At 43.2% G+C, this 14,214-nt stretch overlaps 1 protein-coding gene across 1 annotated transcript; it reads right to left on the reverse strand.

Annotated features, from left to right (window-relative positions):
* Window positions 1-5,125: 5,125 nt before the first annotated feature.
* LOC146661361 (uncharacterized) lies at window positions 5,126-13,981 on the reverse strand. The gene is made up of 5 exons (XM_085419733.1): window positions 12,798-13,981; window positions 11,928-12,745; window positions 7,430-7,638; window positions 6,999-7,119; window positions 5,126-6,860 (listed from the first exon to the last, which is right to left on the reverse strand). Exons 2-5 carry the CDS (start codon window positions 12,450-12,452, stop codon window positions 6,678-6,680), a joined length of 1,038 nt encoding a protein of 345 aa, XP_085275859.1. The 5' UTR covers window positions 12,453-12,745; window positions 12,798-13,981; the 3' UTR covers window positions 5,126-6,677.
* Between the last annotated feature and the right edge of the window lie 233 nt (window positions 13,982-14,214).

The raw sequence follows: 14,214 nt of genomic DNA on the forward strand, positions 1-14,214 counted from the left end.
GCAAATGGGACAAAGCCTGAGCGCCCTCACACAGGAAATAGTCTAAACATCAGCTTCCATATTTCAGCACCAGCACCCCTGCAAAACCACCAAACTCCTGTCATCTACCTCTATTTCACTGTTTCCACTTCTGTTACAGGTTCAAGTGTTAATGAAGTTAAACCCGACTGCAGCTCAGACAGCAGGCTAATGAAACTCATTAGTAATTCATTTAGCAGATTACATAGACACATAGAGTTTAGCAGATGTTTGCTTGTTAAACACCTGCAGACAGCAGCAGGATCCATGTGAGTGTCTGCAAAGTAACGTCTCTCAGTAGCTGCATCGGACAATACTGTGATATTGAAAGGTTAAATATACAGTAATATACATATGATAACATTCGCCTGTTTCTGGAACATAGCTCAACAAAGTTCGATCTCAAAATTTAATCTTAAATTATTATTTTTCCAACATTTTTGATCTCTCATATGTCACAACCCGTGACAAGCAAGTGGGCGACCACACACAGGCTTTTAAAGGCTGTGAGATATTTTTAATGACGATAAGGTGAAGAAACTTAAACACAATTGAAATGATATAACAGCCATAACTGAAGCCTCAAATGAATCTGATGGGTGCCAGACGGAGAGAGCCAGCGAGAGCCAGAGACCCCGCTGGTTCAGTCCAGGTGCATACACTGGGACTGGCCTTCTCAGGTGTGCTGCATCTATAATTGGGTCAGCTCCACCTACCTGCAAGAAACAGGTAACAGAAAAAGCGAAACACGAGGCCAGCCCACTGGCCATCACACGTAACATCATCAGTACAGAAGATATCCACATAAAATATTCAGGACTGAGAAACACATTTAAACTCTGTTAAAGACGAGATGGGCACAAACTGTCCTCATGGTCTCCTGCAGCCACCTTTGACCTTTTGTTCGATGTGTTTTTGGAACAGGAACTATTGATGAGGACTTCCTGCTCGTGGATGTTGTGTGTAATCTAGAGAGATGTGGAACACAGGCTGAGGTCAGATGCTTTGGATTTACATATGTTTTACTTTCACTTCATCATCCCCTTGAAAAAGCTCTCTGAGTTTCTTTCGCGTCTCATTCAGCGTTCATCGCTCGTACGTATCAGTTCTGTCACTTGTGAGCAAAAATAAACAAATGTAAGTCTGTTAGTAGCAACCGACCCGGAAACTTAAAGATCCCTTTGTTTGCAAACGCTTTAGACTGCGATGACCGAGAACAGTGAGAGTTTGTCTCCATGCTGTTCATTAACCTTCATACAGGTTTGAAGATCACAGCCGTGTCACTGCGCAGAGATTCCTGCAGATTCTCTGAATCCTTTGATGATAATATTACTGTAGATGATTCACAATTTCACATCAAGAAGAATTGTTCCACATTTTCCAGACACAGTTTTTTGAACCTTAGCGAACCTCTGCCTCTTTTATACCCAATCACGTTGCCATGGTTACGCTCCTCCAGCTCTTCCTTTTGTGCCGTTTACCTTTTCATCCATTTATCCACAACATGATTACAAATAGCAAATCATACAATAAGTGGAGCTTATTGTATGATTTTTACAGTCTGTCATAGAAAGTATAAGATTAAAATCTGGACAGAAAAAAAGAATACAGATGATTACAATCAGAATAATCAATAAATGCTCAATCCATTTATTGATTATTCCTCATCACACATGACAGCAAACCAAACATCTTCAAGTTTTTAACTGTCATTCAGAATAATGTGGAGGTCTGAGTTGAGAAACAGCCACCTGTCAGTATTTAGTCATTTATTTTTTGATCTGATAATTTCCTGATCAATAAACAGTGCAAATATTAGTGTCTGATGTGATGTGACTACAGCCAGGAAGAGCACCGAACAGGGAATCCAGAGCTGCTGCACCGTCAGTGCTGTTTGGGTTTTCGACAGCAGGGGGCGCAGCTGGGCTCATAAGAGCATCCTGTGATTGTCCTGGTGTAGGTCTGAGTGAGCACAGAGGAGGATGACTCTGAGTTTGTTCACTTTGTTCCTGTTCTCCTTCAATGATGTCACTTCCTTTACTGGCACACGCTCTAAAAACTGTAACTTTAACATTTATTTCTTAAATCCAGCTTCACAGAAAGTTCTGTGGCAGTATTTTAGAGCACGGCTCCATGCTGCACATTAGCCTTCATACATGTGTGTTTTACACTTTAATGTAACAGAGTAAGGCGCAGGTTCTTTATAGAGTCACTCTTTTAAAAGCCCATCCTGATGTTCTTAAAGGCTTGAGCTGAACGATTCAGATGCATTCATAAGGTCTACATTTTTGTCATGCTCTCCAGGATCTCTGGGATGTTGTTTCTTGTTGTTTTGCTGTTTCTCACCAGGGCGGAGTCAGGCTCCGGTCCAGGGCCGTGCAGAGAGGTTTAAAGGGGCGGGTGCTCAAAGTTAAAAAGGGGCACATTGAACCAGGCTGAATAACAACAACACACATTCATCAAGAATCTAATATGGGAAGATCAGGGCTGTGTAGATCTGAGACTGTAGACAGTAAAAAGTCCACAGGAGAGATGGTAGCAGATTAAACACGTGTCATGAGATAATAACAAAATGCAAAGATTGGTGACAGCGCTTGGAACCATAAGGACACAAAAAACTGTGAGAAATAATTTAGGCTCTGCCTGTGAATCACTCTTTGCTTCTCTTCTTCCTTCCATCATTTCATATATCACTCTGCACTTGCTGTCTATCTGAGAACAAGGCACAACTTGCTATTGCAATAAACTATAATCTAATTATCCACACCTAACAACTCCAGCACTTAATCTATAATAAAATGATGACAGAAAAATGTTATAGCCCTGCCTTTAGTAGCCTCACACAGCTCCTGCTGTTTCCTCCTCATGTCCTTACCAGGCATGTCTAGACAATGTTGACAATGCACGCACACACAGTGACACTTTAGACCTTCTTCAGAATACTGTATATACTATGGGCATCCTTACATTATTATTTATTACTAGAGCTACAATAATAAAGCAAAGAGGAGGGGGAAGTAATAAATATGAAATAATGTCATTATGATGATTCCATTTGTTTCACTATCCACTCTGTGCAGGGCAAAGCTTATTACATGTTTAAACTGTAGAGATACAATCATTTTACTGCTGTAAAATCCACATTTTGTCTTATTTAAAATATAAATCTAATATAATCTGCTTCTTAATGTATGTTCTTTAAAATACAGCTTGTGTTTTTTAATATATTATAATTATAATAATGCATAATTATGTGGACATGCATATTAGATCATTTTTAGTGAAATATAATCCCTCCAGAAAGGCAGGAAAAGCCCGGAAACTTCCTTTAAAACTAAATATGTTCCCTAAAACGGTGACAGAGCTACAGACCCATGACAGCCTTACACAGGTAGCCAGCAGCTGTGACCAGCACTACCTGTGCAGTTAATAAAAGGACAGGTAATGTTTGTCACGCTGTTGCACACACAGCACGCTCGTTTGTTTCAGTTCGTCAGTTGCAACAAGACAGCTTACCAACGTGTACGTAATAAGCTAATACTCCTGGGTGCTACACACTACAGTGTGCGCTGTACACCTACTTCCTGGTTGTGTCGCATCAGTCTGTGTCTCTGAGTTAACTTGTGTTTCTCTTACAGCTCCGGACCGCTAAAAATGCGCGTGCTCTTTGTGAGCTCGTTCCCGGCTCGTAACCAGCGCGTTCTGCCGTCAAGGGCGATCATTGGTTAAATGTGATCATGTGACTGATGCAAGCCAGATCCTTTTATTTAGCAAAACTATGATTAATAGTTAAATATTATTGTTGAGGGGCACAGACAGGACTCCGCACGCACACATTAAAAACAAATTTTTAAAAAAAGTTGCCTCAACAAAAGGGCTCTTTGGGCACCATCAGGAAAGGGGCGGGTGCTCAAGCCCCTCTAGCCCCCCCCTCTGCACGTGCCTGCTCCGGTCCCCACCTCTGTCCTTGTCTGTACAGCTCTACTCAACTCCCTCTCATCACGGACTATAACTCCTGCACCACTCAAGGCCCCAGTGGGGTTTGCTTCTTTGCTGGATCGTTGTGCTAACCTGTGTCAGTGTAGCCCTGGCTCGCTGAGTGATCTCGTATCTCCTAGTGCTCCTCTCTAACGTATATCTCCTCTCCTTGTACAGACCTCCCTGGACCTTCGCCTGTTACCCCGCCCTGTGGGCCTCGTGTGGATGTGGGTGAGGTCTTTGTGGACTGGACTTGGAATGACTGAGCTGCTTATGTGAGCAGAGTACTTACTGGCTGACAGTGTGTGTGAGGAAAGATGGATGATACAAGCACCACCTAACATTACACATTTCTGGATGTTCAGTTTGAAAAGGATGAAAAAGTGTTCTGAGCAAATTTTCCATCATCAACTTAGCTGAAACTGAAACCTAAACTATGCTGTTAAACATTTAATTTTAAAGATATCTTTACACAAACCAATTCAAAACTTTTATATTGATTGATGTATTCATGGATAGACTGTCCTGTCCACCAGGGAGCGCTGCTGTACCACCTCCCACGTCCTTAGCACACGCACACATTTATACAGACAGCATGGATCCGTTAGCAGATGCACAGAAGTCCTCAGCTCCATCAGGTCCTGCTGTAGTTCTCAGCTGAGAGAGCGCAGACACGGACATGTTAGAGGTGACAGTGTGAGATGAGACTCCATCCATCTACAGTTGTACTCATCAGTTTATGAATCCTGACAGAATTTGTGATTTTTCTGCCTGGTCGTTGTGTCCTTGGGCGAGACACTTCACCTGCCGCCTGCTGGTGTTGGCCAGAGGGGCCGATGGTGCGATATGGCAGCCTCGCTTCAGTCAGTCTGCCCCAGGGCAGCTGTGGCTACACCTGTAGCTGCCTCCACCCGTGTGTGAATGTGAGTGAATGAATAGTGGTATTGTAAAGCACAGCCTAGAAAAGCGCTATATAAATGCAATCATTATTATTCCTCAGAGAACATGAATAATTATATACAACTTTTCTGTCTGTGTGAAGCTTCATTATCAAACTTTTGTGTTTGTGGTTCGTAATACGATGTATCGCCTCCTCTCATATTAATGGCAGCTTGTTATGGTATTTGTGTTCAGGGAACTTTATTGTCTCAGATGCTAAAGCTGCTGCCCATTGCTCTTGGTAAAACTTCGTCCAGCCGACCATTTCTGGGTCTGTCTGGAGCTGCAGCTCTGAGATCTCCTCAGAGTGGCTGAATGATGCTGAGGTCAGGAGACGGAGAGGACCTCTGCAGAAGCTTCATTTTAGAAGAAGAAGTTTCTCTGTGCTGTTGGCTTATTGTAAACGGGCAGTTTTGTGGCATCGGCGTAGTAACGACTTTCTTCTTAAGACTCGACCATGCAGCCTATTTTTTCCTTGTTGTGCATCTTGAATCAGCTGAAGTTGTTGAATCAGCTGGTGTTGAACGAATCTGTCATTTTTCACCTCTTAACTAGAGTTTGGACATTGATGATTAGCATCCTCAGTTCCCTGGATATCGTTTTATATCCTTTTGCTGTTTTTATAAAGTTCAACTATCTTGTCCTGCAGATCCTTTGATAATGCTTCTGTTTTCCCCATGGCTCAGAATAAAAGGTCAGTGCACCACTGGATGAAACATAGAATAGAATAAAATAGAATAGAATAAAGCTTTATTATCCTTTTACATGTACAATGAAATTATGGTTTCTCCACAACAACTGTGCCGGCATGAAATAAAAATGGTAAGAGAGCAGGAATAAATACAAAACAACAGAAAGGCAAACATTACAGGACAAAGTCCAAAGTGTTTGGAAGCGGTGCAAAAAACGACTTGATGAGGGTTACTCAGATCATGGCTGCGACTGATGAGGTGGATAGGTGGATGTGTCTTGGATGACCTGATTGAGGTCAGGTACAGACCAGAGGGCAGCGGGTCAAACAGGTGGTGGGCGGGGTCACCTGTGATGGTTCACAGACAGGAGGAGCTGGCGATGGCCTCCAGGGTTGGCAGTGATGTTTTGGGTGGTGACCCTCTGTGCAGCCTTGCTGTTCTCAGTCGAGGCCCCAGAGTACAGCAGGCAGGAGGAGAGCATGGTCTCCACTGAGGAGGGGAGAAGGTCAGCAGCAGCTCCTGGTCCAGGTTCTTCTTCCTCAGGACACGGAGGAGGTGCAGCTGCTGCTGGGCCTTCTTTACCAGGGTGATGGTGGTGTGGGTCCAGGTGAGATCAGCAGAGATGTGGGTGCGTAGAAACCTGAAGGTGGAGACAGATTCAACCTGTTCTCCATTTATACTGCCGGGGAAGGGGGGGGGGGGGCTGTCTGTGCCTCCTGAAGTCCATGATGAGCTCTTTGGTTTGAAGGATGTTCAGCTTTTCAGGTTATTTTCTGAGCACCAGCAGGACAAGTTCTCTACCTCCACCCTGTTCTCTGTCTCATCTCCATCAGGGACCAACCACGGTGGTGTCATCAGTGTGAAACATGCAGTGACCTATCTGGAGGCCAGAAACTCACTGACCTTTCACACACACATAATTACAAGCAAATAGATCCCAGGTGAGGATTGTTACCTTCACCTTTAGTAGTTGTGTAAACCTCCATGTGTCAGCGTTTGTGTATTTGTAATGACAACAGAAACGATTCCTTTAATTACTGATTCATTACCTTAGAAAACAAGGCTGAGTGAAGGCTCCTTCCCCAGCGGGAAGCCTGCGTCAGGCCACAAATGTCCAACCAGTGATTTAGCATTTTCAAAACTGTCATACTGGATTCCAGGTGCAGCACTCTCTTCAGGTTTCTCACAGTACGTGAGGTTTGCTCTCAGTCGATCACAGTCAAACTTCAGCACCTGAAAACGAAACCGAGCAGAGAAACAAGGTGAGAAACTTCAACACTTTGTTTTAATTTTTACCAAATTTATAGGCAACAGCTTCTTGTAAAATGCTTCAGGCGTCTCTATAGACGGAGGAGTAGGAGGGGCAGGTACCTGTCCATGATCCATGTGCAGGGCGATGGCGACATTATCCCAAACATAAAACTGCCGTTCAAAAGAATATAGACTGTCAGCTTCCATCTGGTTTTTGTCAGGTTTTTGGATCAATTTCCAACTGAGAAGAAAGTCAGAGACACAACCAATCAGCTCACAGAGGACTTCAGACTGCTTCCCTGACAGAGCTCTCAGTGCCAGCATCAAATCTGATGCTCAGGTCGTCTCCATGACAGGAAGCAAAGCGACCAATGACAAATTAAAGGAAAAACCAACATGAATATCAGACACTGCATGGACTCGTTGTGTCCATCATCTTTGGCTTTGTTTGTGGTTTTTATAATATTACAGCAGATCTTCATCATCATCAGTGGTCGATCCCATCAACGTGATCGATCACATTTATTTCAGTGGAGACTTTTAACACTTACTTGTGTGTCTCGCACATGGCCTGTGACCTCCAGATGAAGTGTCCGTCTCTGTAAGTGAAGACGGCGTTCGGGTCATCATAAGCAAGCGAAGGATACTCTGAGAAGAGCTTCTCTCTGGCCGGGCTGTGGACCAGCACAGAGTACTGCACTTCCTGATTGTCGAGGGCGGTCTTGAACACCTTTATCATGGGCGGAGCTCCGGAGCAAAACTGGAGACAACAACAGGAATTTCAGTGTGAGAGACACACACAAAGGTCACTAACCTGACACACTGTACACCGTTTAACAATCACACAACAATATAATCCACCCACTGTTATCATCTTCAATGCCCTGTACCAACACAGAGCAGAGCAGCTATCTGAACGCTGCTCTAACAGAGGTCGATTATCTTGTTAATAATTTCACCTCCTCACTACGTACGACTCTGGATACTGTAGCTCCAGTGAAAAATAAGGCCTCTAATCAGAAGTACCTGACTCCGTGGTATAATTCTCAAACACGTAGCCTAAAGCAGACGACTCGTAATCTGGAGAGGAAATGGCGTGTCACAAATTTAGAGGATCATCATTTAGCCTGGAGAAATAGTTTGCTGCTTTATAAGAAAGCCCTCCGCAAAGTGGACTGAACCACTACAGATTAGAAGGGGGAAGAAAAAAAGTTGTCCAAAAGTAGTTCATACTCGAATTGCACAGAATGGAAACAAGTTAACGCACTAACTACACACTAACTACACACTAACTACACACTAACCACACCCTAACTACACACTAACACACCCTAACTACACACTAACACACCCAATGTACACACTAACACAACCAAACTACACACTAACACACCCAAACTACACACTAACTACAAACTAACACACCCAAACTACACACTAACTACACTCTAACTACACACTAACTACACCCTAACTACACACTAACACACCCAATGTACACACTAACACAACCAAACTACACACTAACTACAAACTAACACACCCAAACTACACACTAACTACACCCTAACTACAAACTAACTACACACAAACACACCCTAACTACAAACTAACACACCCAAACTACACACTAACACACCAAAACTACACACTAACACACCCAAACTACACACTATCTACACCCAAACTACACACTAACACACCCAAACTACACACTATCTACACCCAAACTACACACTAACACACCCAAACTACACACTATCTATACCCAAACTACACACTAACTACACCCTAACTACAAACTAACTACACACGAACACACCCTAACTACACACTAACTACACCCTAACTACACACTAACACACCCAATGTACACACTAACACAACCAAACTACACACTAACACACCCAAACTACACACTAACACACCCAATGTACACACTAACACAACCAAACTACACACTAACACACCCTAACTACACACTAACACACCCAATGTACACACTAACACAACCAAACTACACACTAACACACCCTAACTACACACTAACACACCCAATGTACACACTAACACAACCAAACTACACACTAACACACCCAAACTACACACTAACACACCAAAACTACACACTAACACACCCAAACTACACACTATCTACACCCAAACTACACACTAACACACCCAAACTACACACTATCTACACCCAAACTACACACTAACTACACCCTAACTACAAACTAACTACACACGAACACACCCTAACTACACACTAACACACCCAAACTACACACTATCTACACCCAAACTACACACTAACACACCCAAACTACACACTAACACACCCAAGCTACACACTATCTACACCCAAACTACACACTAACACACCCAAACTACACACTATCTACACCCAAACTACAAACTAACACACCCAAACTACACACTATCTACACCCAAACTACAAACTAACACACCCAAACTACACACTAACTACACCCTAACTACAAACTAACTACACACGAACACACACTAACTACACACTAACTACAAACTAACTACACACTAACACACCCTAACTACACACTAACTACACACTAACACACCCTAACTACACACTAACACACCCTAACTACACACTAACGACACATTAACACACACTAACTACACACTAACACACCCAAACTACACACTATCTACACCCAAACTACAAACTAACACACCCAAACTACACACTAACTACACCCAAACTACAAACTAACACACCCAAACTACACACTAACTACACCCTAACTACAAACTAACTACACACTAACACACCCTAACTACACACTAACACACCCTAACTACACACTAACGACACATTAACACACACTAACTACACACTAACTACACACTAACACACCCTAACTACACACTAACACACCCTAACTACACACTAACGACACATTAACACACACTAACTACACACTAACACACCCAAACTACACACTATCTACACCCAAACTACAAACTAACACACCCAAACTACACACTAACTACACCCTAACTACAAACTAACTACACACTAACACACCCTAACTACACACTAACACACCCTAACTACACACTAACGACACATTAACACACACTAACTACACACTAACTACAAACTAACTACACACTAACTACACACGAACACACACTAACTACACACTAACTACAAACTAACTACACACGAACACACCCTAACTACACACTAACACACCCAAACTACACACTATCTACACCCAAACTACAAACTAACACACCCAAACTACACACTAACTACACCCTAACTACAAACTAACTACACACGAACACACCCTAACTACACACTAACACACCCAAACTACACACTATCTACACCCAAACTACACACTAACACACCCAAACTACACACTAACACACCCAAGCTACACACTATCTACACCCAAACTACACACTAACACACCCAAACTACACACTATCTACACCCAAACTACAAACTAACACACCCAAACTACACACTAACTACACACGAACACACACTAACTACACACTAACTACAAACTAACTACACACTAACACACCCTAACTACACACTAACTACACACTAACACACCCTAACTACACACTAACACACCCAAACTACACACTAACACACACTAACTACACACTAACTACAAACTAACTACACACTAACACACCCTAACTACACACTAACTACACACTAACACACCCTAACTACACACTAACACACCCTAACTACACACTAACACACCCAAACTACACACTAACTACAAACTAATACACCCAAACTACACACTAACTACACCCTAACTACAAACTAACTACACACTAACACACCCAAACTACACACTAACTACACCCTAACTACAAACTAACTACACCCAAACTAAATACTAACACACCCAAACTACACACTAACGACACACTAACACACACTAACTACACACTAACTACAAACTAACTACACACTAACACACCCTAACTACACACTAACTACAAACTAACTACACACTAACACACACTAACTACACCCAAACTACACACTAACTACACCCTAACTACACACTAACACACCCTAACTACACACTAACTACAAACTAACTACACACTAACACACCCAAACTACACACTAACTACACCCTAACTACAAACTAACTACACCCTAACTATACACTAACACACCCTAACTACAAACTAACTACAAACTAACTACACACTAACACACCCTAACTACAAACTAACTACACACTAACTACACACTAACACACCCTAACTACAAACTAACTACACACTAACACACCCTAACTACAAACTAACTACACACTAACTACACACTAACACACCCAAACTACACACTAACACACCCTAACTACAAACTAACTACAAACTAACTACACCCTAACTACACACTCCACGCTAAACGTCACAAATCTCTCAAAGGTTTTGGGAGAGCGAGCGCTCTTCCTAAACAACCAAACCCACGTGCTACTATGTTTTTATTGGTTCACATGGTACATTTTTTCCACCATGCACTCACAGTACTCTAACTAGGCTCACAGTGTTAATGCTGTCTTATTTTAATAAACAACACTGTAATATACAAAACTAAGGTGGCAGGAGAACATTTTAGGGTGGCACGGCACCCCTCTCAACCCACCCCTGCTTCACCTTTCTGTATTTAATCATGAATTATGATTAACGGTCCACCTCACAATGAGGTGACTGTTGTTGTGACCCGCCACTATATCAATAAAAATGAATTGAATTGCACAAACACACTGGAGCTGGTTGGCAGATTACTCCTGGTCACATGACTTTCAAGGTTTTTAAGTGGATGTTAAACCTTAAAGCCTTGAGGAGTTTAAGGTCTTAATTCAGGCCATCGTGTGTCTTTCAGTCTGAGCTGATGGATAAACTCAGTGTTTTAAAAATAAAAGTACTAATGAAATTATGTTTTCCTAACATGCAGAATCAATCAGTGAGCTACACATTGATTTAACCCCCCCCACCCCCCACCACCAGTACCTGCTGGCTGTAGGCGGTCACCACTTCGTGCAGGGGGAAGGTGAAGCGGTACGATCCAAACCTGGACTTCTCTGCGAAAGCCGGAGAGGTGGCAAACTTCCAGAGGAAGCTCTCCTGCTTGTTCCGGTCTGGGTAGATCTCGTCTAGGTAGCTCGGCTTCTTTTCAGCCTGCTTCTCCATCCGGTTTGGGTAGAACCTGTCCAGGAGCCTGGTCTCAGCTGACTGGATCTCCTGGGGGCCCACAGCCAGACTCCACCACACCAGGGACAGGCCGTCTGCATCCTTAAGGCCTCCGTGAGGATCCTTGAAACCTTCGTCCTTCCAGATCCTCAGTAACCCTCCTTGCTGTGTATCGTGTTTCAGATTGGACACGTGAAACTCGGGTCGAGGGTATTCAGGGATGTTTGTTTTTAGAAGATAGATGTTCCTCAAATGCTGATTGTGCATTCTCAAATCATGCAAACATAAATGATGTTTGTGAATAAAAATCGCATTCGATCCATTGTTCTTTCTCTGAGCCTCCATGTCCACGGTGCAAGATGATGGTGCTAATGAAAAATCTGTGATACAGAACAAACCAGCTGATCTCCCAGTGAGCCCTGCCACACTCTGCTCAGTAAGACTTCAGTCGACTCGTCAACCCAACGCGGAAGATTCCCAGGTGTGTTCATGCTCCGCCCATATTTAGGAGGATATATCAGGTAGTGACTCATTCCCAGGTACTCTGCGGACGTTTGAGACATGTTGGCTCCTGCTGAAGGGACGTCAGTTAAACAGAAATGTTTCCGTTCCTATTCAGGAGAAAAGAAACTGAAAACCTGAACATGATGTTTCAGGTCAGTTTCTTTCTTCTGAAAAGAAACTGAAAACCTGAACATGATGTTTATGAAGAAGCCCATTTATCGTCTCACAACATGAAACTTATGTAATCACCCCTGTAGCTGGGGTCAGGGGTCATCTGCACCCACAGCACACGCTTCAGATCATCTGCTCTGGATGCTAGTCTGTTAGAGCTGTCAGAGCGTGAACCTGCGACGCACTTGAGCCCAGAATCATCCTGATCATATTTCAGCTCAACACTTCCTGTTTCCTGTTCAACACAGCAGACACTCCTGTACAGATGATTTCAAAGAAACTCTGATTTACACAAAATGTGATCATGTGTTTAGTCTCACGTCACTATATTCGTGTGATGTTCGTAGTTTATAAGTACAGTAAGTCTGGCCGACTTCCGGAGCAGCACATGGAATAGACGCGTTCCCTGACGCTCCTCCGTGCCAAACGTATTTTTGCGGTCTCCTAATTCATTTTTCTCTTCCCAAAAAAAGCCAACAATTGAAGCTTATACCGTATACAACAAAAGATGCCCAGAAAAGCTGGTAAACAGATTAACTCTTCATCACGAATTATGACTTCGGCCAATGCTGAACCCAACTGTTCGCATTGGCTATTATGGGAGAAGATCTCCGACAAAATTCTCCGTCATATAAACGAAAGGTTTGACAATTTGGAGCATACTCTTCATGCAGTACAGGAATCCCAAAGAGACCTGCTGGAGAAAGTGAAATCCATGGAAGAGCAGGCTCTAGATCAGGAAAATCGCCGGTCCCGCTTGGAGAAAGTGGTCTCCAACTTGGAGAGCAGGAATAAAGACATTAAAAGTGGATGACTTGGAGGGTCGATCGCGCCGAAACAACATTATGATCATTGGCATCCCTGAGAAAGCAGAGGGACCCAGACCGGCTGAATTTATTCAAGATTTGATCCCTAGACTCGTCGGGGAGGATCATCTTAAATCCCCGGTTATTGTCGACCGAGCACACCGCTCGCTGAGACCTCCACCGGCGGCAGGCGCAGCACCAAGACCAATTATTGCACGAATCCACTTTTATTGGGAAAAAGAACTCGGCTGCGAAGAGACCGAGCGTCGGAATACCAGGGCCATAAGGTGCTCATCTTTCCGGATTATACACCGGAGGTGAGCTCAGCGAGGTGTTGAAGATACTGTGGGAGAAAAAAATGGAACTTCGGTATCCAGCTGAACTTCTTGTGAGATATAACGGACACCTGAAGGCCTTTTCTACTGGTGTCCGTGTTTATAAACTCTGAGCTGAATAGTTCGTAATAGAGCTGCATGAGTTAAGCTTCTTCTGTAAAAGATTCTTTAATGTTCTGAGACCGTATATTGATTTTTTTCCTATTCAACAGTTTGTTTGAGCACAGAGTGAAGCCTAGTGCTTTTTTTCTGATTGAATTGGACACTCTGTGGAGGGAGGTGTGGAAGGCC

Source organism: Rhamphochromis longiceps, linkage group LG10, assembly GCF_057381845.1.
Source record: "Rhamphochromis longiceps isolate RC_006_pf linkage group LG10, R_longiceps_female_GT1.1, whole genome shotgun sequence".
NCBI lineage: Eukaryota > Metazoa > Chordata > Actinopteri > Cichliformes > Cichlidae > Rhamphochromis > Rhamphochromis longiceps.

What these genes read in the sequence shown, in the direction of transcription:
- LOC146661361 (XM_085419733.1), bottom strand. Translation starts at nt 12,452, where the DNA reads ATGGAGGCTCAGAGAAAGAACAATGGATCGAATGCGATTTTTATTCAC. An exon ending in TGACCGCCTACAGCCAGCAG is followed by an intron (nt 7,639 to 11,927) that starts GTACTGGTGGTG and finishes TGTTGTCTCCAG; the next exon opens with TTTTGCTCCGGAGCTCCGCC. An exon ending in TGCACATGGATCATGGACAG is followed by an intron (nt 6,861 to 6,998) that starts GTACCTGCCCCT and finishes TTTCGTTTTCAG; the next exon opens with GTGCTGAAGTTTGACTGTGA.